This window comes from Sorex fumeus, unplaced genomic scaffold, assembly GCF_029834395.1.
Source record: "Sorex fumeus unplaced genomic scaffold, SorFum_2.1 ptg000072l, whole genome shotgun sequence".
In the NCBI taxonomy this organism is placed as follows: domain Eukaryota; kingdom Metazoa; phylum Chordata; class Mammalia; order Eulipotyphla; family Soricidae; genus Sorex; species Sorex fumeus.
Genome location: NW_026606129.1, coordinates 4,408,747 through 4,434,391, shown reverse-complemented (window position 1 = coordinate 4,434,391; position 25,645 = coordinate 4,408,747). Strand labels below are relative to the sequence as shown.

At 66.3% G+C, this 25,645-nt stretch overlaps 1 protein-coding gene across 6 annotated transcripts in view; it reads right to left on the bottom strand.

The window, feature by feature from the left end:
- ITPR1 (inositol 1,4,5-trisphosphate receptor type 1) overlaps positions 1-25,645 on the bottom strand; it is a 142,094-nt gene that overhangs the window by 82,158 nt on the left and 34,291 nt on the right. For 3 of the 6 annotated variants that reach the window (XM_056129649.1, XM_056129650.1, XM_056129652.1), the window contains exons 3-15: positions 16,633-16,748; positions 13,778-13,864; positions 11,543-11,701; positions 11,109-11,207; positions 10,615-10,698; positions 10,393-10,539; positions 9,588-9,683; positions 8,525-8,569; positions 5,922-6,076; positions 2,130-2,229; positions 1,277-1,437; positions 879-1,020; positions 641-799 (exon numbers count right to left, since the gene is read on the bottom strand). In XM_056129649.1, coding sequence (XP_055985624.1) covers positions 641-799; positions 879-1,020; positions 1,277-1,437; positions 2,130-2,229; positions 5,922-6,076; positions 8,525-8,569; positions 9,588-9,683; positions 10,393-10,539; positions 10,615-10,698; positions 11,109-11,207; positions 11,543-11,701; positions 13,778-13,864; positions 16,633-16,748 — 1,550 coding nt within the window. The remainder of the gene's footprint in view (positions 1-640; positions 800-878; positions 1,021-1,276; positions 1,438-2,129; positions 2,230-5,921; positions 6,077-8,524; positions 8,570-9,587; positions 9,684-10,392; positions 10,540-10,614; positions 10,699-11,108; positions 11,208-11,542; positions 11,702-13,777; positions 13,865-16,632; positions 16,749-25,645) is intronic. The other 3 variants (XM_056129651.1, XM_056129653.1, XM_056129654.1) reach the window with 1 other exon arrangement.

Genomic DNA, 25,645 nt, shown 5'->3' with positions numbered 1-25,645 from the left:
TGGCTGTCACACAGGGTGCAGGCTGACAGTTTGGCTGAGCACTGCCGTGTGAGCCTGCCCCTCCCGGGGTCCCCCACCTTCCAAGCTGCTTGGAGCCCCCGAGGCCATGAGGCCATGCATCTCAGGGCACGATACGCGTAGCTGGATGACGCTGAGTGTCCGTCACGAGCCACAAGCCAGAACCCAAATAAAGAAAAGTTGGGGGGAGACCTGGAGGGGGTGGGGGAGGGGGTGGGGGAGAATACAGTCCTGCTCCATCCTCACGGGATCCGCCAGACCATCCCTGCCCGGCCCGCGGACTCCCGGCCTGCTGGGACACAGCTGGAGGAACAGGGACAGGAACGTGTAAAGGGACTCGGGGTGACGCGGCGTGAGGCGACTCCTGGGTGCATCTAGGGCGGCAAGGACTCGAGCCAGGCCCCGCCCTGCCCACCTGGGCCCCCAGCAGCCCCGACCCACGAGGCACGCTCCAAGGGGCACGCTCCTGATCCTCACAGCCACTGAGCCCCAACGCCGGGGTCCTGCGGCAACGCCCACCTGGGCCCCCAGCAGCCCCGCCCACACCCCCGGCTCCCTTACTAGCCTTGTCCCTTCAAGTGCCCGGCGCTGAGCAGCCCCCCTCGACCTCCCAGCCCCGCACCTGGTTCTTGCGGTAGTCCTGCTGGGAGTGGCGTAGCACGCGGTAGCAGAGGCGGCAGATGTGGCGGAAGGGCGCGTGCCGCTGGTCGCCCAGCTCCTCCAGGCGCAGCATGGGGCCGTCGCCGCAGTCCGTGAAGGGTGCCTGCAGCAGCTTGAAGATCTGCCGAGAGCGAGATGGGCCTTCAGCACCCCTGCCCCGCCCGCGGGGCTGCGGGGGTTCCCCGGGGCAGGGCGCCCACCTGCTTGAGGATGTTCTGCTCCCTCATGAGCTTCTGCCGCTCGCGGTTGGGCTTGGAGAAGACCACCTCCAGCACGTCCTGGCCCGAGCTGCTGCCCCCCGTGACGAAGTACACCAGGTCCTCCAGCAGCTTCGTCACGGACCTGCGGGCACAGCGCGGTGCTGGGACCCCCACGGAAGCACCAGCCAGCAGCCCCCAGACCCGCGGACACAGCTGGAGGCGGCGTCTCTGCAGCTCTGAGACCCGGACCCTCGGGGGCAGCTCAGGGGTCCCACCTGGGAGCTTGTACTTGGCAGTGGCACTTGGCCGCACCAAGGGGCGATGCTTAGCCACAAGGGAAGCCGCCCCGTGCCCCTCTGCTCGTTCTGGGTGAGGGTCCCCCCAGGCCCCGCGCCCACCTCCGCTCGTTCTGGGTGATGGTCCCCTTCTCCAGCTTCCCGGCTATGGAGCCCAGCACCTTGCTGGCGTCGTTGGCGAAGTCCAGGTCACGCACCTCGGCGGGGGACACGGGCACGATGGCGAAGGCTTCCTTGTCCTCCTTCACGGGGGAGGTGCCAATCTGGAAGCGAACGCACCTGGGTGGGGCCCACGTGGACACAGAGGCCACCCTGCAGCCTCCTGGACACGGGCTGGTCTGCAGCTCGGACCCGGCAGGGGAAGGGAATGAAGGAGGGAGGCGGGAGGCGGGGCCTGAGCACGGCCGAGATGGCTGGGCCTGGGGCGGGCACTGGCCTCTCGCACGGACTGTCCTGAGAGCAGGAAACCCAGAGGCCTCCCCTGCACCTTGGAAGGGCCACTGGTGGCGGACGGCGCCCTTGGAGACAGACCCTCCTGGGACCCTTGGCTGAGTCCCGGGGAAGGGCACTGAGGGGAGACGGGCACTCAGCAAGTCTACAGGAAACAAGGAAACGGCGAGGCTGGGAAGATGGACACCGCGTGTGCCCGTCTGCCAGGACCAGAAAACCACTGCCCCGGCCAAATGCACCCCCCCAGCCGTGCGCAATCCACACCCTCGGAGAACGAGACCCCCCACCCTCAGGCTTGCTCTGCCCGGACCCCCACGCTCCACTCTGCCCAAAGAAGCCGCAGCCACACCACTGCCATCCCCAGGAGCCCCTCGAGGGCTGGACCGGACCCCCTTCCACTGTCCGTCCTGGGGCCCCCGTCGGCCGGGCCAGACCCCCTCCCGCTGTCCGTCCGAGAGTTCCCCAGCCAGGCCAGACCCCCTCCCGCTGCGGCCGCCAGCCCCACCTTCAGCATGACGGGCTTCTCCTCCTCCTTGTCGATGGGGATGTTGGTGCTGTGGACCCACGTGTTGGTGCACAGGTGGCGCAGGCGGACGTACGAGTTCCTGCGGGAAGCGAAGGACGGGGCGGCATGGACGGGCGGGGCCGCGCAGGAGGGGACACCAGACCGTGTTCTGCTCCCCCCGGCAGGATCCCGCTCTCGGGACCACTCGGAAGCCAGTCCCGGCCGCACGCCGCTCACTGTCCTGGTTCTGTTTGGGCCCCGGGAGATGCTCACTTCTGCCCCGACCCTCGACCCTCGGCAGGCAATCACCCCTGGTGGCGCTCGGGGGACCCAATGGGGGCACCCATCTGGGCTAGCCACACGCAGCAGCGCCCGCCCCGCTGTGCTGTCTCCGGACCCCGTGCACCCATCATTGAGGGATGCAGATTCTTAAGCGTGAGAGCCAATCCTGGAAACGCAGGCTCAGAACTCAGCGGGAGTGACCAGAACATTCCCTGAGCTAAAAGAAAACCGCTCTGGAGCTCTCTTTGAACTGGCCAAAAAAAAGTGAACCCGCAGAGGCCAGAGGGGCAGCGCTGCCCAGCGACAGCCCCCAAGAACAGCGCATGAAGCCCCCCAGCACACAAAGTAAAGCAAAAATACTGAATTCCTCGATCTTGGCGTAGTGGACGGCGTCTCAGACACAGAAGCAAAACACGAGACCCATAAACGCTAACAGTGTGAAACAGAAAACTCCCTAACAAAGACCCAGGGTCTTCCGAGCACTGATAAAGACCACGAGAGATGCTCACGGGCAGTGAGACGTGGCACACAGGGCGCCAGGAAGGAAAACTGCCAGATGGAGCAGGGGAACGGGCATGGGGACTGCCCAGCGCGTCCTGCACGGTTGCCAGGACACGGGCCCCGGGGAATGTTCTGGAAGCTGGGCTGCGCTTGCTGTGGCAGCGTGTAAACGTGCCTCTGTCCACCTCACACCCCTGGCCTCGGAGCTGTTGCCCTGAAGGGGTGAGGGGTCAGGACCTGCCCGCACACTGCTGACCCCACTGGACCCTGGAGCGCTGGCAGGAGTGAGCCCTGAGCACGGCTGGGAGTCGCCCTCCCCAGAAGGAGGGGAAGAAGAGACATGAGAGCAGGCGCCAGGATGACCGGCAAAGCCACTCAGAGGGAACGGTCACGGCAATGTGGCCGCGCCCCTACGGGGACGCGTCCTTGGGGACTGTCCGGAACAGACTGTCCAGAGGAGAGTGGAGCACTTCCCCCATGGATGACCCATTACGTGGCGCTCATGCAGAACCTTCTGGCAAAGACCAGCAGAGGCAGACGTTCTCCCCTTGCGCCTCCTGACCCTCCTGGCAGCCGGGCGTTCCCCTGACAGCATCTGGTCAGAGACATCTTTCCATGCTGGGTTTGACCCTGCCCCTCTTTCCCTCACTGGCAAGGGGGGTCCCCGAGAGGCCAAGGGCAGAAGGGGCCAGGGCTGTCCTGGGGGTCAGGGTCACTCCCGAGGCGTCCGGGTCACTCTCAGCTAGAGAGGTCAGTCATTCTGAGCTGGGGGGTCAGGGTCACTCTCAGAGTGGGGGTCAGGGTCCCTTTCAGTGAGGCTGGGGCTCGGGGTCCCTCTCGGGGGCTCAGGGTCCCTCTCAGAGGCTTGGGTCCCTGTCAGCTGGGCCCAAGTGGTGCCCGCCAGGCTGGCCCACATCTGCGTTTCCTTCAAAGGCGCAGACAGCGGCAGGCCTTCCCCCTGGCCCCTGGGAAGGGGACGGGCAGCAGAGCCAGGGGGGCCAGTGCCACAGGCACCATCTCAGGTCAGTCGGGGGCAGCAAGGCCAGGAGCGGGACCCCAGGAGAGCAGGTCAGGGGGCCTCAGACGTGGGGAGACGCAGATCCTGCACGGGGGGGTGGGGTTGTGGCCCCTCAGTCCCTGCCACCAGGTGCCTTACCTTACCGTCTCTGCCTCCTCCCTGGGGAGCGGCCGCACCCACCCAAGAAGCGTCCACCCAAGAAGCGCTGCCGCATAAAGAGAGACTGAGGCCAGCAGGAAGCTGCATCGCGTCTCAGAGGCCAGAGCCGAGACTTAACTGGGTGACCTCATCCCGCGAGCCTGACCTGCCCGAGACACTGTCCCTGCATCTCCCTCTCTGTCCCTCAGGTCTGTGGAAAGAGCCGCCACTGGGCGCGTCCCCGGCTTCACCTCAGGTAGCAAGTGGGGGGGGGGCACTGCAACAGGGGCTCGGGGTAGACCCCCAGGGCAGAGCCCAGGTTCGAGCCCCAGGGCAGAGTCCCAGAGGGGCCACAGCTCACTTCCCCTGGGTGACCCCCACAACGGTGAGCATCACAAAAGCCCTGGACTGGGATTTCAGGCAGGTCCTGTCCACCCCCCGCCCACTCTGACCTTCACATCACACCCTGAGCGATGCCCAAGTGGAGGGAAAAGCACGGCTGCACCCTGACGCCTTTCGGGAAGGACAGCACCGCCCATCCCTGGACCTGCTGGCCAACAGGCGAGGCGGACAGGGCCTCACAGCTTAGGCCAGACACCTCCTGCCTCTTCCCTGGGGCCACTGTGGAGCCCTCCTAGGCTGCAGCGTGACCTGTAGGTTGGAGGCGGTTCTCACGCAGGACATAGCAGGTCACAGAAAGGCCGTTCCCTGGACTTCTGGGCGCCGAGTCACCCAGAAGGAATATCCCACTGAGAGAGGGACTGGCGGCGTGGCCAGCTGCCCTGCCCACCTCTGACTCGGCAGGGATGGCAGACGGGCAAGAAGCCGCCGCGTGCCACCAACAGAGACCAGAGAAGCGAATGTCCAGAGCGCCCGCTCTCAGTGGAGAATGGGAGGTGTCGGTCCTGGGGGCTCCAGGGGGAGAAAGGAAGAAGGAGGAGGAGGAGGAGGAGGAGGAGGAGGAGGAGGAGGAGGAGGAGGAGGAAGAGGAGGAAGAGGAGGAGGAGGAGGAGGAGGAGGACCTGGGGGCTCCAGGGGGAGAAAGGGAGAAGGAGGAGGAGGAGGAGGAGGAGGAGGAGGAGGAGGAGGAGGAGGGCAGCGAGCTTCAGCCACACGGACCACTCCGGGCTTCCCGGACTGGGCGGCTCAGGACACGGCCCCCGCCTGCATGATCCCCGAGCACAGAGCCAGGAGTCGGCCCTGACCATCACTGCGTGTGGCCCAGCACCTCCCACACCCTGCCCCCAGACAGAAACCAAGAACAAGAAACGCTTGCCCTTGGAAGCACGGCGCACCCAAGGGAGACAACGCCAGACAGAATGAGATGGCCATTCTGGGATGAAGGGGTCCTCGGGGAACAGAGCCCGGTGGGACGGGGGAGGGGAGTGGAGCTGGGCTCGCCCTTGCGCCTGGCACGCAAGCAGGGTCACGCGTGGTCACTTCCCAAAGACCCCCGCGGGTCAAGGCCAAGCAAGTGAGGTGCAACAAGGCCGAGGAGACGCACAAAACCACAAACAGGGCCGAGGGAAGACAGAGCCCTCCGCCCCCCGCCCCGGGACCCTCCAGCACCCGAGCCCTCTGCCAGGACCCCCCGACACTAGAGCCCTCCACCCCCTGCTCCAGGACCCTCCAGCACCCGAGGACCCTCCAACACCCGGGCTGCACGGCCCTCCCCCCCCCCCCCCGAAGTCGCAGACCCAGACCCCCGAGCACCCAGCCACAGCTCAGTCACATTAACGGCATTTGCCAGATGACCGTCCAGCTGTCTCTGGGCGGCCACTCAGGGCAGGGACAGGGGGAGGAAGGGGAACCACAGAGGGGCCGAGTCCACTCAACACCCACGGGGCGCCTACCTGGGCACGAGGCTGTCGCCGCCACGGAGTGTAGTGGGGTCCAGCTCGAAGATGGAGGAGATGTCGTTGCCCTCGGGCACGGACACCAGCGAGTACACCATCTTCTCCTGCGCGCTCCGCAGCCGGCCCCGGGACGCGTCCTGGTCGGGGTCCACCTGCCGGGCCAAAGCCGCCGGGGTGAGGCCCGCGGGGAGCCACGGCCCCAGGAGGGGAAGCGTCGTCGGGTCGCCTCAGCCTCCTGCTCCTCTGGTGGCCCCCGAAGTCGGGACCAGGCCCCCACGGGGGTCCACGGCGACCTTCCGGCAGGGGCGCTGGCCCTGGGTCCCGAGGGTGACCGTCACACGCCGTGGCCACGTCCACGGGGACGGACCGAGCCGAGCACGGGCAGCTGCCTCGGGACAGCTCCCCCACGTCGGCCCAGGGTCCTGTGCCGGGCAGGGCGCAGAGCCGGGCCAAGCCTCCGACACTTTCCCCAGAACCCACGGAACGTTCCAGGCTCTCAACCTGTGCAGGCTGAGTGTACATGTGTGTGAGGGTGAGTGCGTACGAGGGTGCATGTGTGTAAGAGAGTGAGAGTGAGGGTGTGTGTGTGTGTATGTTCATGAGAGAGAGAGAATGTGTGAGGATGTTTGTGAGAGTGAGGACGTGAGGATGTGTGTGCGTGCAAGAGTGAGGGTGTGTGTGAGTGAGAATGTGTGTGAGGGTGAGAAGGTGGGTGTGAAAGTGAGGATGTTTGTGAGAGAGTGTGTGTATGAGAAGGCAGGAGCGATAGCACAGCATGTAGGGCGTTTGCCTTGCACGCAGCCCACGCGGCCGACCCGAGTTCGATTCCTCCGCCCCTCTCGGAGAGCCCGGCAAGCTACCGAGAGGATCTCGCCCGCACGGCAGAGCCTGGCAAGCTCCCCATGACATATTCGATATGCCAGACACAGTAACAACAAAGTCTCCAATGGAGACGTTAGAGCAAATGATGAACAACGGGAGGTCAGTGCTACAGTGATACAGTGTGTCTGAAAGAGAAAGTGTGAGGGTGTGAGAAAGAGAGGGTGTTAGGATGTGTGTGTAAGAGAGGGTGTGAGTGTGAGGATGAGAGGGCGGAACAGTGAGGGTGTTTGTGAGAGTGAGGGTGTGAGTGTGAGAGTGCACGAAAATAGGAAGGTGTGTGTGTGTGTGAGTGAATGTATGACAGAGAGTGAGTGTGTAGGTGAGTGTACGCGAGTGTGTGTGTGTGTGTGTGTGGCGAGACAGTGAGAGTGTGGGACGTGCGTCTGAGTGTGTGATTTCTGTCTGAAAGTGCAAGTCCGAGGAGCCTCTGAGTGAGTGTGAGTGTGAGTGTGAGTGTGCGCGTCTGTGTCTATGTGAGAGGGTGTGTGTGTCCTGAGAAAGAGTGTGTGTGTGCGTGCGTCCATCCACGGTCAGTCCGGGGCAGCCGGGATCGGGACCCGGCCCGCCTGTGTGGGCGCTGCCCCCCTTGCGACCTGCCCACCATACCTGCCTCCTCCTCCCCCACGTACGGCCGCGAGCCCCAGGCCAGGGACAGGTCTGCCACCTGGTGGCTGGACGGGCACCTGCCTGCCAGCAGAGCAGCCTGGGAATCCCCCACACAGCCTGGAAGCCACCCCCAGACCCCCAGTCCACTCTCAGGCCACGGCAGGATGTGGCAGCAAAGAAGACGCCCCGACCGACTGACAACCTGCAGGCCGCCACCGAAGCGAGGTGCCGCACCAGGCCAGGCCAGCCCTTCCCACAGAAGCCCAGTGCCGGCCAGGCCGCTGGACGCCTACAGCCAGGGCAGGCTGCTGGCCCACAGGACACATGGGGCGAGCCTCAAGTGGCCACGGCTACGCTCTGCTGGCCCTTGGCCAGGCCACGGCGGGACGGGCCACTGCTGCGCCCGCAGCCACGCCCGGCCGGTGAACAGAGCGAGACCCGTGCCGCTGACCGGGTCATGGGGGCCTGGCTCCTGCTCACCCACTGAGGGGCAGGACTTGGGGCCCTGAGAGGCCCCCATCCTGCACCCGGACAAACTCCCCCACGCCCACACCCAGTCCCGGGTCACTCCAGACCCAAGACGCACTGGGACACGGGTGCCAGTGACCCGGGACTGCAGGTCACCACGAGGCTGGAGCAGCGGCCAGAGACTCGAGGGTGGCCAGGGTGCTCCACGCCCCGGATTCGCCTGAACACACTGGACCGCAAGGCTCGGCTGGGTCAGAACCAGCATCGGCCGGAACCCCACTCCCTGCGCCTGGACCAACAGATAGCTGCTTCTCTTCATTTCGCCAAAGCAGAGGCCACTCGCTGCGCGGCCACCGCCTCAGGCGCAGACACACGGCCTGCAGGGCAGGCCGCAAGGGGACGAGGCAGAGGGCGGACACACCCTGGAGCCTCACAGATGCTCCCCGGGGGGCTGAGTCCCCGGGCTTGGACCCCTGCGGCAGGCGGAGACCCGCAGCCTCTGCACGGGCTGGGCTGCGGCACCTGGAGGCCGGGAGGGCCCTCGTCCCTGCGGGCTCTGACGGCGGTGAGGGGGGCAGGCCCCATGGACGCCCCCTCTGGCCTCACCCTCGCCTGCGGGGGCAGGCAGGCCGGGCCGTACTTACTGGGGGCTGAAACTGCAGGCATTCCTCGGCAAAGTCAGGGTCTGCCTGATGGGAGAAATCGGGAGGGAATTAAGACCTCGGGGCTCTGGGGCCCGCCCACGGCCTGCCACGACCCAGCTGACCACACCAGCATGCCACCGCACGGCTGACCACACCAGCATGCCACCGCACGGCTGACCACACCAGCATGCCACCACACGGCTGACCACACCAGCATGCCACGACACGACACGGCACAGCACAGCGCGCGGCCCCGGGCCTGGGACGGTCCTGCTGGGTCCAGTTAGTAGCCGAAAAGTCAGGGTAGGGGCACGAGCTCCTCCGGGTGGGGGGGGGGGGGCGCTGCCCGCCCTGCCCCCGTCCCAGTCTGGCCTGCTGCGGGATCTGGGAGGAGGAGTAGGAGGCGGCAGAGCAGTGACCGCCACCCCTGGCGGGTCAACGTCCAACAGTGAAACCGGCCACTCCGAGAAGCTGCTCCTCTGTCCTCGCCCCGTCCCTGTGGCTCGCGGTGAGTGGCCAGTCCAGGCCAGCCCTGGGGACTGGCTGCTTAAAGTGAAAGCTCTCTGGACATGACCACACAACTGGGCAGGGTCGACGCTGGAACTCAGGGCTGGACCCCGGGGATGGGCAGCAGACCCCGGCCTGGGGTGTCCAGGCCTCTGAGCTCAGGCCCACTTTCCCCTAACCCAGATGCTGAGGGAGAGTCGTGTCCTTGGTCCCTGTCCTTCCTTGGCCCCCCAGCTCCAGAGCGCCCCCACTCAGCTATCTGGGCTGTGGACGTGGGTGGGCAGCCGAGGTCCGGCAGCCTCGAGCCCTCCGAGGACGCGTCCAGGCCGGCATTTCCCAGTGGCACACACGCCCCGGGCTGCGTCAGAGGCCACAGGGGAGGTCGGGGACCAGGAAGGGGCGAGGGGGACGGTCAAGGCGGAGGGCTGCTGTCCCGGATGCCCCCATATCCGCGAGACCCTCCGTGTGCCCGTCCCCCTGCCATTTCCCGTGGAGAGTGAGGGAACACGGAGGGACGGTGCGGGAGGGACCTCCTGGGCGTGAGTCGGTCACTCACCTCCGCCGCCAGGTAGTGGCCAGTGGCCAGGTGCTTGAACCGGAAGAGGCTGTTCCAGTAGCCGGCACCACCCCGGCACGGGTCATGCTGGACCACCTGCGAGCAAAGGCAGGTCAGGCCCGGAACCGACCGCCCTGGGGACACACCAAAGTCCCTCGGACCCGCCGGGGAGAGAGTGAACCACATCCCACAGAAGGGGCAGCGGGCCGTGGGGCCCACCTTCAGGGCACGCCCCCGGCTGCCCCCCCCCCCCGAGCAAGCACCCCCACCCGGAAGGAGACCCAGGTCCTGTCCAGGTGCTTCCCTCCTGCTGCCCAAGTCCACCGCCCCCTGCTCCCACGGCTCAGGGTCACTGGGCAGTTCCCGAGCTGCCCCTCCTCCTCTCTAGCCCCAGGCCCTTGGGGCCGGCCCCCGCCCGCAGAAATGCAGGGCACTCTGGAAGTCGGCTGCTGCCTTCTCCAGGAAGGCCTCCTGGATCCCTCCTTCTCTCTCCCTCTGGCACAAAGGGAGTGTGCTCGGGCCTCCACGATGGGGTTCTCGAAGGGCATCGTCCTCCTGTTCCCCACGGCTCTGGGTAGCCTGAGGCCCCTGACCTCACGGCGTTCCGTTACAGAGTCAGTGAGCCAGGCAGACGGCAGCGCCCACAGCCTGGGCCAGAGACAGCCAGTTTCCTCCGGCTCTGCCCTGGGGGTCTCTGCACACGTGTGTCCGGGCTGTCGGCCCTGGCTGTCGGCCCTGGCCGGTCACCCCTGGCCCCGCCCCGGCTCCCAGCCCCTGCCCCCCTGCTGCCCCCCACCCGCCTCACCTCCACCTCCCACAGGGCCTTGGAGCTGGTGGCCGACGTGGCCGACTGGCGGCCCGTGGTGCGCAGGAAGACGTGCTGCCTCTTCCGGTGCTCGTCACAGGTGAGGAACTTCTCCTGCTCGGCGTGGAACAGCCGCACCACGTCCCCCTGCAGCACCCGGAGTCAGCGGGGAGGGGGAGGAGGCGCGGCCGCCCCGCCCCCGCCCAGGGCCCACCCACGCACCCCCTTCAGGATGTCGTCCTTGTTGTCGCTCCACTTCATGAACAGGACGATCTTCCAGCTCGTGTTGCAGTTCACGGAATTGACCTGAGCACGAGGAGGCGCGGACGGTCGTGAGGGACTGCGGGCCCGGGGTCTCCCCTCCGCGCCCTGGCCCCGAGCAGCTCTCCCCGAGCACAAGGCGGCCCAGAGGGGTCGCACCATCCCCACCCCGACCACGCGGGCACATGGTCACCCTCAGACGCCCGGAGACACGACCCTGTCCCGTGTGGACGGCCCCGAGACGACCCTCCTGGAGACAGACCTGACCGCAGCCCCCCGGGGGGGGCCCTTCTCGGGAGCGGCCTGGGGCACCCAGGGGTGCCAGGCCCAGCAAACAGGCCCAGGGGGCGCTGCATGAGCCGCTCAGACCCCGGCCTCAGTTTCCCCCTTCGAAAGGCCCGTGCCCGAGCACCTGCCCCCCCGCTCTGTGGCCCCAGGAGCTGCCTGGTGCCCACCTCGTTGCAGCCCGGGTTGTCTACCAGCTGGTGGCTGCTGGCGTGCAGGGGCTGGCCGGCGTTGACAGGGTTCAGGACCACCTTGTCCCCTATCACCACCTGGAGAGAAAAGGCTGGTCAGCACCCCCGGGGACGGGGCCACCGAGTCCACGGGGACGAGGCGATGCTGCTCGGCCCGTGGGGGCGGCCGTGGGGAGGCCCCAGACCTCTCTCCTCCCCGCTCTGTCACTCCGCCTGCCCAGGGACGGGGAAGGGCCACGGGCTGAGAAGGGCCCCGTGGGCACGCGGGAGGCAGGACCCGCCTGCCACGGGAAGCTGCCGGGCGGGGTCCCCGTGGCCCCACATCCCTGTGTCTCGTGAACCCGTGCTGCCCCCTGTCCCCACGCCCCCGTGTTCCCACGTCCCCGCGTCGCCGGCGGGGCCGGGCCACTCACGCTGTCGCCGACGGAGCGCAGTTTGTAGAAGGGCTGGATGTAGAACCAGGAGCCCTCGTTGCCGGCCTCGTCCAGCGTCACCCGCATGGCGTTCTTCTCCAGCAGCGCCGGCAGACGCTTGTTCACCGTCAGGTACTTGTTGCTCTTCAGGTGCAGAAGCTGCAGCCGTGGGAGCAGTGAGGCCGCAGGTCGCCAGGCAGCTGCCGGGCCTGGGGACCAGGCGCCACGCACGCACGCACAAGCACACGTATGCGCACACACACACATTTGCATGCACCCATGCACAGGTACACCCAGGCACCCACACGCACACACACATGCACCCATGCACACATCCATGGCAGACACGCACACACATGTACACACACGCACCCGCACACACATGCACAACATACATTCATGCACACACGTCCACGCACACACGCATGCACACACGTCTGGACACGCACACACACACGGCCTTCCCCCCAGCAGCTGCAGTGAGGTGAGGCTGGGCTCCGGGTGGCGCCAGCACAAGGCCTGGTCAGAACCACCCCCAGGGGCCGGTCAGGTGCACCTGGCACAGGTGGTCAGGACAGGCGCGGCAGGCACGCTGGGCACGTCTGAGCAACGGGCGCCATGTGCGTGGTGACCCACACAGGGCCGGAGACGGGGGCATGGCCGTGTTCCCAGACCGGGCCCCCACTCCTCTGTTCTTGTGGGGCAGAGACAGGCGGCCTAGCAGGAGAGCCAGGGGCAGGTGGGAGGAGCAGACCCTGGGGAAACTGGGATACCCCCAACTGCTAACACGCAACACAAATCTGAGGGCTGCTTGCCGCGGGGGTGTGAAGGCGCCCCCGACCCAGGCCCGAGCCTCCTGGGCTTCCAGTGTGGACTCGGCTAGTCGGAGCCCGCGGGTGACGTGGGCTCACCTCGGCCGGGGACGCCTGCTCCGTCCCCCGTGGCACATGGGCTCAGGGCTCCCGGGCAAGTGTGTCCAGCTGCACTTGGGCTTCTGACTTCACCCCCTCCCCGGACCGCCCCCCCTCCCCAAGCCCCTCTGCAGGGCCTGTCCAGCCTGCTGGCTTGTGGTGAGCACACCCAGGTCTGCTCCAGCTGGGCCTGGATGCAGGAGGCTGTCGTCCCCACACGTGCAAGTGACCCTTCTGGGCATGGCTGCCAGGATCCCTGTCTCATGGGAACGGAAGCAGGGAGGCACCTCCCGCCTCCGGTGAGGGTGCCAGGAAGAGAATTCCCCGAAGGGAAGGCGCGAGGCCAGGGACCGCACGCTGGGTGCCAGGCCTGGGGCGGGGACCGAGAGTGGCCACTCGCAGCATCTGACGCCCAGCACAGGGCAGAGCTGAGGGCCGGAGGGGACCAGCCATGCTGCTGGGCTTGGCCCCACCACACTGAGGTCGGGAGTGGCTGGCACTCCTTGGCCTGCCCTGACCAGAGACGGGGTCCCGCTGCTGGACAGGAGCAGCCCCGAGCAGCCCTGGGCCAGCAGTGGTCGGCTCCAGGGGCTGGTCACCAGGCTGCCGAGTCTCGCCCCAAGCCAGGCGCACTGCAGCCAGAAAGGCCCGTCCGAGTCTGTGCCTCCTACCCAGGAAGAGGCTCAGGAGGAAGCCGAGTCCACACGTGAGAAGGATCTAGAGGCTGCCCGGCCTTTCTGCTGAGTGTGACAGGGAGGGGCCGCCCCCAGGTCTGGGAGCTGGGGAGGGAGGGACCACCCAGGGTCTGGGTCTGGGGGCTGGCTGTCTCCTCTGAACAGAAACGCCTCCAAAGGGAGATGTGTGCTGAAAGTAGATGAAGGACCAACGTGACGGCCTCTCGGTGTCTGTATTGCAAACCATCATGCCCAGAAGGAGAGGAGAGAGTACCAAAAGGACTCGACTCCCCACAGAGGCAGGGGGAGGGGTGGGATGGGGGGCGGACACTGGGGACATTGGTGGTGGGAATGTGCACTGGTGGAGGGATGGGTGTTCGATCATGGTATGACTGAAACTCAAACACGAAAGCTTTGTACCTGGAGCTCACGGTGACGCAATAAAAAAAAAAAAAGGAAGAAATGTCCCAGATGGCCACAGGTACTGACCAGAGCACACGCCACAACTGTCTGGGTCACCAGGTCCAGGGACCTTCGGGATCACTGTTACATTGGATCCCTGACCTGGAGGGCTGCTGGATCACCCCTGGGTCACACGGTCCCCAGAGCCACCCACTTCCCTGTCGCACCGGATCCCGGGCCGGGCCCACCTGGATGACGTTGCCGTATTGGATCACCGTCCCCAGGAGCTTCCTGTTCTCCGTCTCATTCTGCTTCTTCTCTAGGTCGGCCGCGTGCTGTGAGGGACCCACATGTGAGCGGTGCGAGCCGTGCCACGTTCAGCTCCCGTGCCTCCGTCTCCCACGGTCCAGCTCCCGTCTCCCATCTCCCACAGGGAACCACTGGCCGAACAGTGGTGCGGGGAGACAGGAAGGAGCTGCGAGCGAGCGGGAGGGGATACGCCGGAAGCCACGGCTCGTGGAGGCGCTGTGGGCAGGGTGGGTCTCTTAGGGACTTCATCCTGAAGGTGCAGTGAGTGTGGAACCCTCAGGGTGCAGACGTGGGGGGCGGGGACGGCACAGTCCTTGGGCAGGGAGACCCTCAGGGTGCAGACGTTGGAGGTGGGGATGGGACAGTCCCTGTAGTGGCCACCCTGCAGAGGGCAGGACGGCACAAGGACTCGGCTGTCTCTCACGGGGCGTCTGCAGGGGACGGTCACACACAGGCCGAAGGAGAGCCTGGCGCAGAGAAACGCAGCCACCCAGGAACGCTGCTCATGACTCAGTCAGGTCAGCATCAGCCTGGCCCCTGGCTGATACACGGGCTGGCCCCAGGCGGGCAGGTGCTGAGGAATCTGGGGCAGCTGGACCCAGGCTACCAGACTGACGGGCGAGAGCCGCAGACACAGCCCCTCCTCCCCGGGAAGCCTGAGAGTCACGCCGAGGGACCTGGGATGTGACAGTCACCCTGAGGGACCTGGGGATTTGACAGTCATCCTGAGGGACTTGGAACACGATAGTCGCCCTGAGGACCCAGAATATGACAGTCACCCTGAGGGACCTGAGCTGTGACCATCACTCTGAGGGATCTGGGACACAACAGTCACCCTTAGGGATGTGAGAGTCACCCATAGGGACCCAGGACGCCACAGTCCCCCTCACGGGGGCCGAGCTCCACGCACCCCCTCGGCTCCCACCCCAGCCCTAACCCGACACAGGAGGATGGGAACAGGGCGGGAAGCATGAAGAACGTTCCAGAGCAGGTCTCCCTGTACCCTGCACCCCTCCCCGTTCCCTCCTTGGCTCCCCTCCCCCTCTCTACTCCCCCCTCCTCCCCCAACCCCTCCCACGGTGCCCCTCAGCACCCACAGGCGGGTCCACACGGGGCCACACCCATGGGCCCAGTCGGCCTGGCAGCCCCTACTGGGCTCCTGCCACCAAGTGGAGTCCCGGGTCCCAGACCAGGAGCCCCGGACACCCGGGGGGCTGCCCGTCGCCCCAGCGGCACGCTGGAACCTGCCCCTCGGCCTGACCCGGGCACCTGCCCGCTGCCCCTGGTCCAGACGGGGGCCAGGCGGCCACGTGGCACTTGGTCCCGGACGCCTCGGGGGCGCTCAGGCTGTGGATCCACTGAGTCTCAGTGAAGGCAGGTCGGTGACCCCTCAGGGCGAAGCCAGGCCCCAGAAGGCCTCGGCATGGACACGCAGCTGGGCGCTGGCCCCCGTCCCGAGCTCCACACTAGGCCACGGGAAGCCCAGACACCGCCGGGAGGGCAGCGGCCATGCTCACGCAGTCGCACACGGCCTGTCCCCTCCACAGCCCACCGGGGCCGGCCCCTTCGCAGCTCCCGGGCTGAGCCAGCCCCGAGAAGCTGCATGCACGGCTGGGAGCCACCGCGGTTACTGTGGAAATGACCAGACCCACCCCAGCTAGTGAGCGATGCTGCCCCGGGACCCCGTGCCGTAACTGTTGGCCCACGTGCAGTTCCTGGGGGTCCGGCCCTGCTCCGGGCCCGCCCTGCTGTGCTCTCTCAGAGAGCACGTAAGACATGTCATCGGGGGCAGCACGCAGCACCCTGGGACTGGCTGCAAGGACACCCCATGCGTGGGACACCCCAGCCACCAGCAGCAGCCACGTGCCTTCTGTCCAGGCCAGAGGGAGTCCAGTGGCCTGGAGGTCCTTCCTTCAGGGCTCTGAGCAAAGGCTCCATACCCACATCCCACAGGCCTCGAGCCTGCCAGAGTCGGGCCGCCCAGCCGGGGCGCAGCGGCTGAGACCCCCTTACACTCTCTTCAAGGTGGGCTCCTGGGGCGGCGGGGCCACACGGCCAGCATGCCGAGCTCCCGACGTCCACGCTGTCCCCGTGGCACGGGGCACAGCCAGGCCTAGTTAGGCTCCTGTCTTCTCCGCCTGGTGGTGGCCGGGCTGAGAGCTGCACTTGGGGGCCGTGTGGAGTGTGGACCCCCATAGCGAGGGTCGGCAGGAGGGTCAGCAAGACCCCCGGAGACGCGCGAGCGAAGCCTCTGGACACTCGACGAGCCGTGAGGGGCTCCGGGCCTGTCCAGCCTCGGGAGCGGCAGGAGGAGCCATGGGCCGGGCCCCCTGCACACCGCCCACAGCTGGTCTCCAAAGCCCGAGTCCTACGACCCCTCCGTGGGCGAGCAGCGGCGCTCGCGGCCTGCGGTCCGGTGGGGGGAAGGCGGGCAGGGGTGCTTGGGGAGACCCCAAGTTCGTAGCCCACAGGACAGCCCAAGGCCCACAGCAGAGCCGGCCCGCGGGCTCCCGGGGACTCCTGGGCACGGCCCCTCCGCAGGGACATCTGGGACTGAGCCGGGGTCTGGGCAGGGGACGGGGGCGCTGCCTTCCCTCCGCCAGCGACAACCGCTGTGTTGTCAGAGCACAGCCGGCCGGACGCTGGGACCTGACACGCTCTGGGCAGACCCCAGAGCCTGGGACCCCCACAACCCGGAGCTGGAACAACACGAGCATCTGCAGACGCCAAGCGCTGGAACCCCACCAGCGCCCCGCAGACCCCGGCCCCGGGCCCCCCGCAGGCGGACACGTACATGCAGTTTGTTGAGCAGCACTGCATCTGTGGTGCTGTTGGCGCCGGGCTTCGCCGCTTTCCAGAACTGCTTCTGCGCAGAGTAGCGGTTCATGGGGCAGAGCTTGAAGAGGCAGTCTGCAAGGGAGGAGAAGGCGTCATGGCCACGGCCACAGGCAGGTCCCCGCACACCTGGGAGGGGCCCAGCCCGCAGCCCGGGCCCGGGAGTAGCAGAGCAACGCGGCTGTGGGAGTCGGGCACCCAGGCCCTACAGGGCCCCTCCTGAGCCTCCATCACCGTGACATGCATGGGAGGAGCCCCTGGCACTGACGCCTGCCCGGACCCTGGACACCAGAGCACTGTCCCCCGGAAACCAGAGCAGTGTTGGCCAGAACGCTGCCACGAGAGGTGGAGCCTGAACACACCTCGCGCCTGCGGGGCTCACGGCAGCGTGTTACAGACCCCCCAGCCCACGCCCCCACCAGGCCCAGCTGGGTCTCACGAGGGCTGCAGGCCGTCACGCTGCCCCCTGCCCCCGTGCCCACAACAGGGGGACAGCGGTCAAGAGCCTGGAGATGCCGGCGTGCCCTCCAGGCTCGCCTCTGACACGCAGGGCCTCGGGGGATGAGGACAGTGGGGGAGGAACCCAGGCCAGGAAACAGCACCCCAGAAGCCAGCGAGGCGGCATGTCCCCGGGAAACACTCGCCCCCGCCTGGGCTGGAGGACAGTCCCCGGGGCCCAGCCAGGGTCAGCCCTCAGCGCCGCGGGCCTGTCCAGGCAGGAAGGGCCACTGCTGAGCAGGCCCTGAGCCCCGCGCTACCCTGTCCCTCGGAGCGACTCCCACAGCTGGGATCACGCGGGCCTTACTAAGTACTGACCCACGTCAGGAGGGAAGGCCCTAATCACCCACAGGAGCCGCTGCCCCATTTCAACCATCCCCGCCTCGTCCCCACCAGATCACGGGCGGCTGTCCGTCACCAGGAGCGAGAGCGGCTGTCCCCGTGCTGAACTGGAGGGCACCCGACTCACACCCACCGCCCACAGCACCAGCAGCCAACCTGGTCTGTCCGCTCTAGGGGCAGCGCAAACCACTTCCTCACCACACGCAGCCCAGCACGCAGGCCGGCAGTGCGGGTCAGACACAGCGGACAGACCATCAGACTGGAGAGGGACCGTCCGTGCGGGCGCACGTAGAGCTCCAGCAGGTTGATCCAAGGGGCCCCGGGGAGCATCCACTGGGCCCGCAATGCTGGGGGTCCCAGACATGGGGACAGACGCCCACCCAGCACCCACGGGGCCCACAGCACACGGAGAGATTGAACCTGACACGGACGCCGGGGGCCCCACACCCAGCCAGCACCAGCCGCCCCTTGGGGTGCAGAAAGGCCCGTGGAACAGAGACAGTGCGAGACCCGACCCAGCTCCGAGGCGGGCCTGCCTCGCGCCGCCTAGCAACGGATTCCACGCGGAAATTAAATTAAGCAATTCAAACGTGGCCTTCCCGTAACCTTCCACGCTCTGCCCTCCGCTGGGCCGAGCCGAGACCCTAGACCCCCGGTGCCACGCAGAGGTCTTGATGAACGCAGCCAGCGGGGAGAAGGACCCCGAGAGGGCCTACACTCGCCGGCCCCGCCTCACATGCATGCAGACACGGCTGGGAGCGTCCAGTGTGACCAGGGTGCTGGGGCCTGCGGGGACCAGACTGAAGCCCACCTACCCCCCAGAAGACCTGCCCCCAGCCACGGGAGGCCACGGGCGGCAGCTGGGCCGGAAGTGACCACTGGGGGCCTGCCCCAGCCAGAGGACGGAAGCCGCCGCCCGCTCAGGACGCATGCTCGCTAGACGCTGCAGTGACGGGTCCCTGAAGATGGAGCCATGTCAGGGACGGCAAGAGGCCGGCACCTATGAGGGACACGGGGGCGGGGGGGACGGGGGCAGGCGGGGGACAGGAAACCTTGAACAGGCGCTGCGACCCGGAGCTCGCCTGCCGGTTCCCACACTGGACACACGTGACGGGGCGTGTCGGTGTGGGGCGAGACGCCAACGCGGCCACGGCTGCGCTGGTTCCTTCAGGTTGACTGGAGGGGGTGTCCAGGGGACCCACCGCACCAGAGAGAGAGGCAACAGGTACCCTAGTGTCCCCCGAGAGGGACAGTACCGCCAAATGACAGCCTGGACGTGGGTGACCGGAGTGCAGGGGCTGTAGGGGCCCAGAACCTGAGACCTGGGACAGAGCGTCTGACGCACAAACTCCCTTGGCTGGCGGGGAGGGGAACGGGACGCTCAACACAGCAGGGCTGCAGGAGTCGGGTCGGGCCCCGAGTACCGGGGGCAACAGCGCCTGACACCACCAGGCGAGGCCCCAACGCAAATGAGACAAAAGCCCAGAGCTCTCGCACCATGCCGCGGGCGGGCTCTGCACTGACGCTCTTCTTTGCTCAGTGATCATTTAAGAACCCTTGAGCTGGAGGGAGAAATGCTGAGAACCAGCAGGGAGACGGTGGTGCAGGCAGAGATGGGGTGCGGGGAAGGGGTCACAGCAGAGACGGGGTGCGAGTCCTGGGCAGTGGCCCACTGCCCAGGGGGGGTTGGGGGCTGGGTGTCCCTGGGTCCGGCAGAGCCGTGGGGGCCGGGCCCCCTCACCGGCCGACCTGCACCCCCTTTCTCTCCTTCTCGGCCAGGCCCCGAGGGCCGGGCTGGAGCAGCTCTGCATCCTCACACCTTCCCCAGAGCCAGGGGCTGCCTTGGGGGAGCCCCCAGCCCACCTCTCACCCACCCGTGCAGGAGGCCGCGACCTCGCTCAGCTTCCTGGAGGGTTATTTTTATCCCATGAGCCCGGCCTCCTCCGACAGCCTTTTTAAGTCAAAATATCTGCCAGGAACTGCGGCGACCGCGCTCCCCGGAGCTGCCACCTGGACGCCAGCAGCACACACGGGACCCTGACAGCAGTGGGTCCCCGGGAAGCCCCCACAGCACCTTCTTGGGCGCTGCCCGATGTCTGCTGGGACACAGAACCCACCTCCTGGAGCACCGGCACCGGCGGGCAGGACAGCCGGGGCGCTGAGCGGCTCCAGTCCCCAGCGTCCCACATGGCCCCTGGGCCCCACCAGGACTGAATCCTGAGCAGAGCCAGGAGCAAGCCCTGAGCACTGCAGGTACGGCCCCAAATCCAAACAGGACGCCAGGTGCCGAGCACAGAGGGCAGGACGGAGAGAAGCCGAGCGCCCATCAGGGCCCGCCCCCAACGCAGCCCCGACACGCTGACCCCGGGCTGGAAGGGCGTGGCCCCTCTGCTGACCCCCAGCCTATGGACACATCCCTTCCACTGACCCCCGGCCCATGGACGCGTCCCCTCTGTTGACCCCTGGCCCATGGACGCTTCCTCTCTGCTGACCCCTGGCCCATGGACACGTCCCCTCTGCTGACCCCCAGCCCATGACCGCGTCCCCTCCGCTGACCCCCAGCCCATGGACGCGTCCCTTCTGCTGACCCTAAGCCCATGGACACTCAGGGTTCAGTCCTGGTGGGGCCCAGGGATATGGGATATGGGATGCCAGGGACAGAACCCGGCTGACGTGACCTTTGATCCAGCTGTCCTCCAAGAACAGACAAGAACAAAGTCCTTCCGAGTCAGGCCTCGGGGGTGGGGGGCTCTCTGTCTCTGACCCCACCAGGTCCCGCTGTCCTGGGCCTGTCCGGGCCGTCGGGAACCCACAAATGCTGCCGTTGACTCCCCTGACCCGCCCTGTCGGCCTTGGATAGAGACAAGCCCACGGGACAGCGATGGCCTCTTTCGAAGGAACTGTCCAGGGTGGCCGACTCAAGTCCCCGGTGCCACTCTCCACGCCAGCCGCATCGCAAGCAACGTCCACGCAGCCCACCGACTGTCGGCTCCGAATTCACGTCCAAGCCACAGCGACCTTCCGGCACAAGCGCCGGGAAAGCGCGGGGCTCAGAGTTCACGTGAAGGGTCTTTCGGCTGTCTGACCCACTCGTGCCCCGGAAGGCCCGTCCTGACGCCGCACAGCGGGGAGCACGGCAGACACTGAGCCCCGACTGTGTGCAGGCTCTGTCCCGGGGCCGCACTGCCACCTGGCCCCAGCCTGGCACAGCTGCTCTGCGGGGGCAGGGAGTGCCGCTTCCAGAGCGCCGCACCCCTGGGGGACAGTGGGCAGGGGCGAGGCGTGACGGGACGGGGAGGGAGGCGGGGGCGTTTCTCCCAGTCTCTGAGCTGAGGGGCAGCTGCCGCGGGTGCAGACGGGCCCCGGGCTTTGGGTCTGCTTCAGGCAACCAGGGCGGGCGGGGCGCCGTGTACCTCGGAAGCCGCGGGAAGGCAGCGGGAGGCCTGACTGAGGCAGGGCGGAGGGCGGCGGGCGGCCATGCCGAGCACGGGGACCCCCAAACTGGAGGGGGACGAGCATGGACGGGGGGCTGCGTGCTGAGACTCCCCTCTTCTCCCAGTTCCCCAGATGCCTCAGGGATGGGAGGTGCGGCCCAGGCGCGAGCCCCCAGGAGGTGACAGCTGCCACGCGGGGGGCTGTCAGCGGCAGAGGCAGGAAAGGCTCTGACAAGACGCAACACCCCTGCCTGATGACAGAGATCCTCCTCACCCCGGAGACCGCACCCACAACGGCCCTGCCACACCCCGAAGGCACAGAGCACTGACACCCACGCACGGCTTCCTTCCCACAGCAAAAGGCTCATCATCACCATCCCTGACCGGGATGGGATCCTCAACAGACCCTCTGCCCATCCCTGCCTCGGGCTCTCTACTGGGGAGAGAAGGTCTGGATACTCCTAGTTTCCTAAGGCATTTGATACATTTTCAATAACGGATCGACGTCTCATTGACACTAAGTGTTCTCTACCTGATTAGGTTTTAAACATCCGGAGATTTTTTATTACAATTTTATCCAATTGATGCACACTTAAGCCGCATCTGTGATACATCACCCACATGAAGCCAATATTCCCTTTCTTAGAACGGTACCAAGTCCGCACTTCCCCAGACCCATTCAGATGCCCTTTGTCCTAACTGTCTGCCCCAGGACTAAATGTCACATTTGTATGATTTGTCTGCTTCCTATAAACTCTACAATGTATTAGCGCAGAATTACCCATAACGTTTTTTTAAATTTACATAACTCTTTAAAAAGATGGGGTTTTCGGGAAAAAAAAAAAACTTTTGATCCACAATGTTGTGGAATTTCAGGAGAACAGCTCTATTCATCTGTATGTGTGTAGGTGTCACCACCTCCAGAGAGAGCGGGAGAGAGTGAGAAAGAGAGAGAGAGAGAGAGAGAGAGAGAGAGAGAGAGAGAGAGAGGGAGGGAGGGAGGGAGAGGGAGGCCTCCTGAGGGGCAGGGGCATACATGAGGGAACAGCCAATGGTCAGCCACAGGAGACCCTGGAACTGAAGCCAGGGTGGGGGAGGGCCCCGGGGACACTGGCAGGCACAGCTCCCTGGGTGGGGGCGGTGCTGGACCCACGGGACGTGTGATCAGCCGTGCCGGGAACCCTGGAAACCTCGGCAGCAAATGTGCCTGCAAGGTCCCGCACCTGTTCTGAGGCGCCACGAGGTCGCCAAGTGCGGCTGGGGGTGGCCCGGTGGCCCGAACACTCCCAGGAGAGGCCGTGGGGCTGTGACACCTGCTTGGGAGCCCCCTCGGGTCCCCTCACCACAACCCCGACGTGAGACGCGCCTCCCGGCTAGTGAACAAACCTAAACCGTACCCAGACACGGGACGACGCCTCCGGGACCGATGGGCCAAGAACACGAAAACGCGACCCCACTCACACGTGGAATCGCAAAGCGCCAAACCCGGAACCGGGGCCCTGGCTGGAGATAGGCAGGCGGGGCTGGGGGAGGGACGGTGGGGAACGGCTGGGCCCCGGGCAGGCCCTGGACACGGTCTGCCCAGACTCCTCTGATCACCGCTGCCGAGAGCCCGGCCAGCCGCCATCACCGCAGAGACGGTAATGCGTGTGTGTGTGTGTGTGTGTGTTTGTGTGTATGTGGAAGGGGGGGGGACACTCCCCAGTGGGACACCTTAAAGGCCCCCCGACGCCACCTGGACAAAAGCCAGGCTGAGTGTCCGACAGGAGAGGGACAGGGACATGGGCCAGTGCAGGTGCCACTTCCAGAGGCCCGATGGCAGGACCCGGTAAACACGGGTGGCCGCGTGTGTGGGCACAGGTGCAGCCCCAGAAGGTGAGTGGCCTGTTGGTGCCTCCAGCAGCCGTGAGCTGTGCTCAGAGGGCAATGGGCACTGCCCCTGTCAAGGGGTCCAGGATCCCCGGGAACTCAGGTGACCCGACTGTGGAGGCAACCCAGAGCGGAGAGTGGGACCCCAACTCGAACCCAAGCCTGTGTCTACACCACATCCCCGACTCCACTTGCAGCCGGGGCAGCCACGCAGCCACTCCAGGCCGAGACGGGACCCTAGGGCATAGGCTCCAGGGATGGCACCTGCTGGCGCCCACCGGGCCCCCAAACTCTCTCCAAGATGAGCCGCCCCAGCCCACCAAGGGGCTCCACTGCTGAGAGGCAGGGACAGAGACCCGGTCACTCCCCGCACTCAGGCTCAGACGACCCCAGGAACAGCTGCCAGGGGGCAGACGGGGGTCCCGCTGTCTGCACCCTGGCCATGATGGCCAGGGACAGCCTGGAAGGGCTTTCGATAGCCAGAAAGATCACCCGGGCACACACAGACAGAGCCGGGACCACCTGGGCAGAGATGGATGCAGAACGGGGACCACCCGGGCACAGACAGGAGCAGAGACGAGACCACCCGGGCACAGAGAGGGACAGAGCGGGGACCGCAGGCCCACGTGAGGGCCGCGGTGCCCGAGTGCGACAGTCCAGGGAGGCAGAGACTCTAACACGCAGCTGCTGCTCGAGGATCTCCTGGACCCCGGACACAGCTGGTCCCTGCATCATGGCCTGGAGGCCAGGGACAGTGCTGAGGCCGGGGGACCACTGAGAGACGGGATGATGCTGAGGCCGGGGAGAGCACTGTGAGACGGGGAGGACCCGTCAGCAGCAGGAGCACTGCTCGGAGACGGGATCCTGCTTGGAGGTGGGCGGGCCCAACCCTGCCTGGCTCCACGCGTGCCCCTCTCCCCATCAGCTGAGACTCCTCAGAAGCCCACCTCTAGACGGCCCCCCGGGGAAGGCGGGATCAAGGGTAGCAGATCAGAAGCAGGAAGCCCGGCGTGCGGCGATGCCTTTTCAAGCTGCAGCCTTAGAAGCCGGTTATGTAACACGGTTATGTCAGCCGGAACCCGAGCTGACAGGGCTCCAGAGGCGACGTCTTGGAACACCCGCCCGTCACCTCCTCCGGCAGCCGTTGCGAGGCCTCGCGGCGAACACCCAGGGGTGCCCACCCGGTGCTAGGAATCCTGCCCGAGGCCCAGGTTCTTCTCGTCCCCCAACGAAGTGCCCAAGGTAAACCAAAAGGCACAAGCAGCCGCCGCCAAGGCAGGAGGCAGCCGGCTACGCCACCTCTGACGTGTCCGCTGCCCTTCCTGCTCCTCCCCTGGGCACACACGGAGTGGCCCAGGGGCACGGCCTGGCAGGGGTGCAGACGCGTCTCGTCCCCCACCCACCCACCGCCACAGTGACCTGAGCACGGGAGCAAGGACAGGAACAGCAGCAGCAGGTGCTCAGGGGACAGCGCCAGCCTGGCCAGCCGGCCGGAGTCCAGGGGAGGGGCAGGGGCACAGGCCACGGACGCCAGGGACGTGAGCCTCACAAGACACGCAGTGAGCTCGGGCAGGGGAGTGGCGCTGGGACAGAAAGGGGCAGGAGGGCGGAGTGAGCCTGGGGGGGCGCAGGGGAGGGGCGGGAGTCCAGCTGGAGGACAGTCTGGCGGGGGGGGGGCCGTGGTCCAGAGCAGCCCAGGGCACACATTCGGGGGGACACTGCAGATACACACAGGTGGGGGCAGGCCAGGGGCACACATCCTAGACGTATGCAGAGACCTGCCACCGCACGGGGCTCGCTTCTCGTGCTCTTGTTTCGTCCTTCCGAGGGCACGCAGGGTGCTTGGGCCTTCACAGGGTCGGAAGCCGCACGAGGAGGGAACTCACTGCTATCTGACACAGGACAGCTCTCTGCCAACTGCCTCCGCTAGCCAGCGACTGGCAAGTCACTGGGTCCCTCCACGGCAGTGCTGACCTCCGAACTCGCAGTGCTGACCCCTGAACCCACAGCGCTGACCTCCGAACCCACAGTGCTGACCCCTGAACCCACAGAGCTGACCTGTGAACCCACAGCACTGACCGCTGAACCCGTAGCGCTGACCCCTGAACCCACAGCACTGATCTCTGAACCTGCAGCACTGAGCCCTGGACCCATAGTGCTGACCCCTGAGCCTGCAGCGCTGACCTCTGAACCCGTACTGCTGACCCCTGAACCTGCCACTTCATGCCTGTCTCTGGCTACAGGAGACGGGCTTCTTCTTGCCAAACGGGGAGGGGGGGTGGCGTGGGGGGCGGGTCCTACCCAGGGAGCAGCAGGCCAGGCGGTCACTGAGGGCACCGCCAGCCTTGGTGGGCTGTGACTCGCGGGACCACGAGTCTGGGCCTGATCATAAAGGCCGCGTGGGTTGGATGCTTGTCGTGTTCAACTTGTAGAGCTGAACCAGTGTAGAGTTCTTCTAGAGTTCCACCAGCGCCTTGATATCATTGATATCAAACCTTTATCAGACGGGTATTGGGTAAATATCCTTTCCCATTCTGTAGACTGTCTTTGTACCAATATTGCAAACCACAACACCCAAAAGGACAGAGAAAGAGAGCAAAAAGAAATGCCCTTCCACAGAGGCAGGTGGGATGGGGCAGATGGGGTGGGCTTGGTGGGGGCAGGGACGCCGGGGACATTGGTGGTGGAGAACGGGCACTGGTGGAGGGATGGGCACCCGATCATTGCATGACTGAAATGTAAACACAAATGTCTGCAAGACTGTAAATGTACCTTTTTTATTCATTAAAAAATAAAATCAAGGGGGTCTGGTGCCGCCAGCAGGTCAAT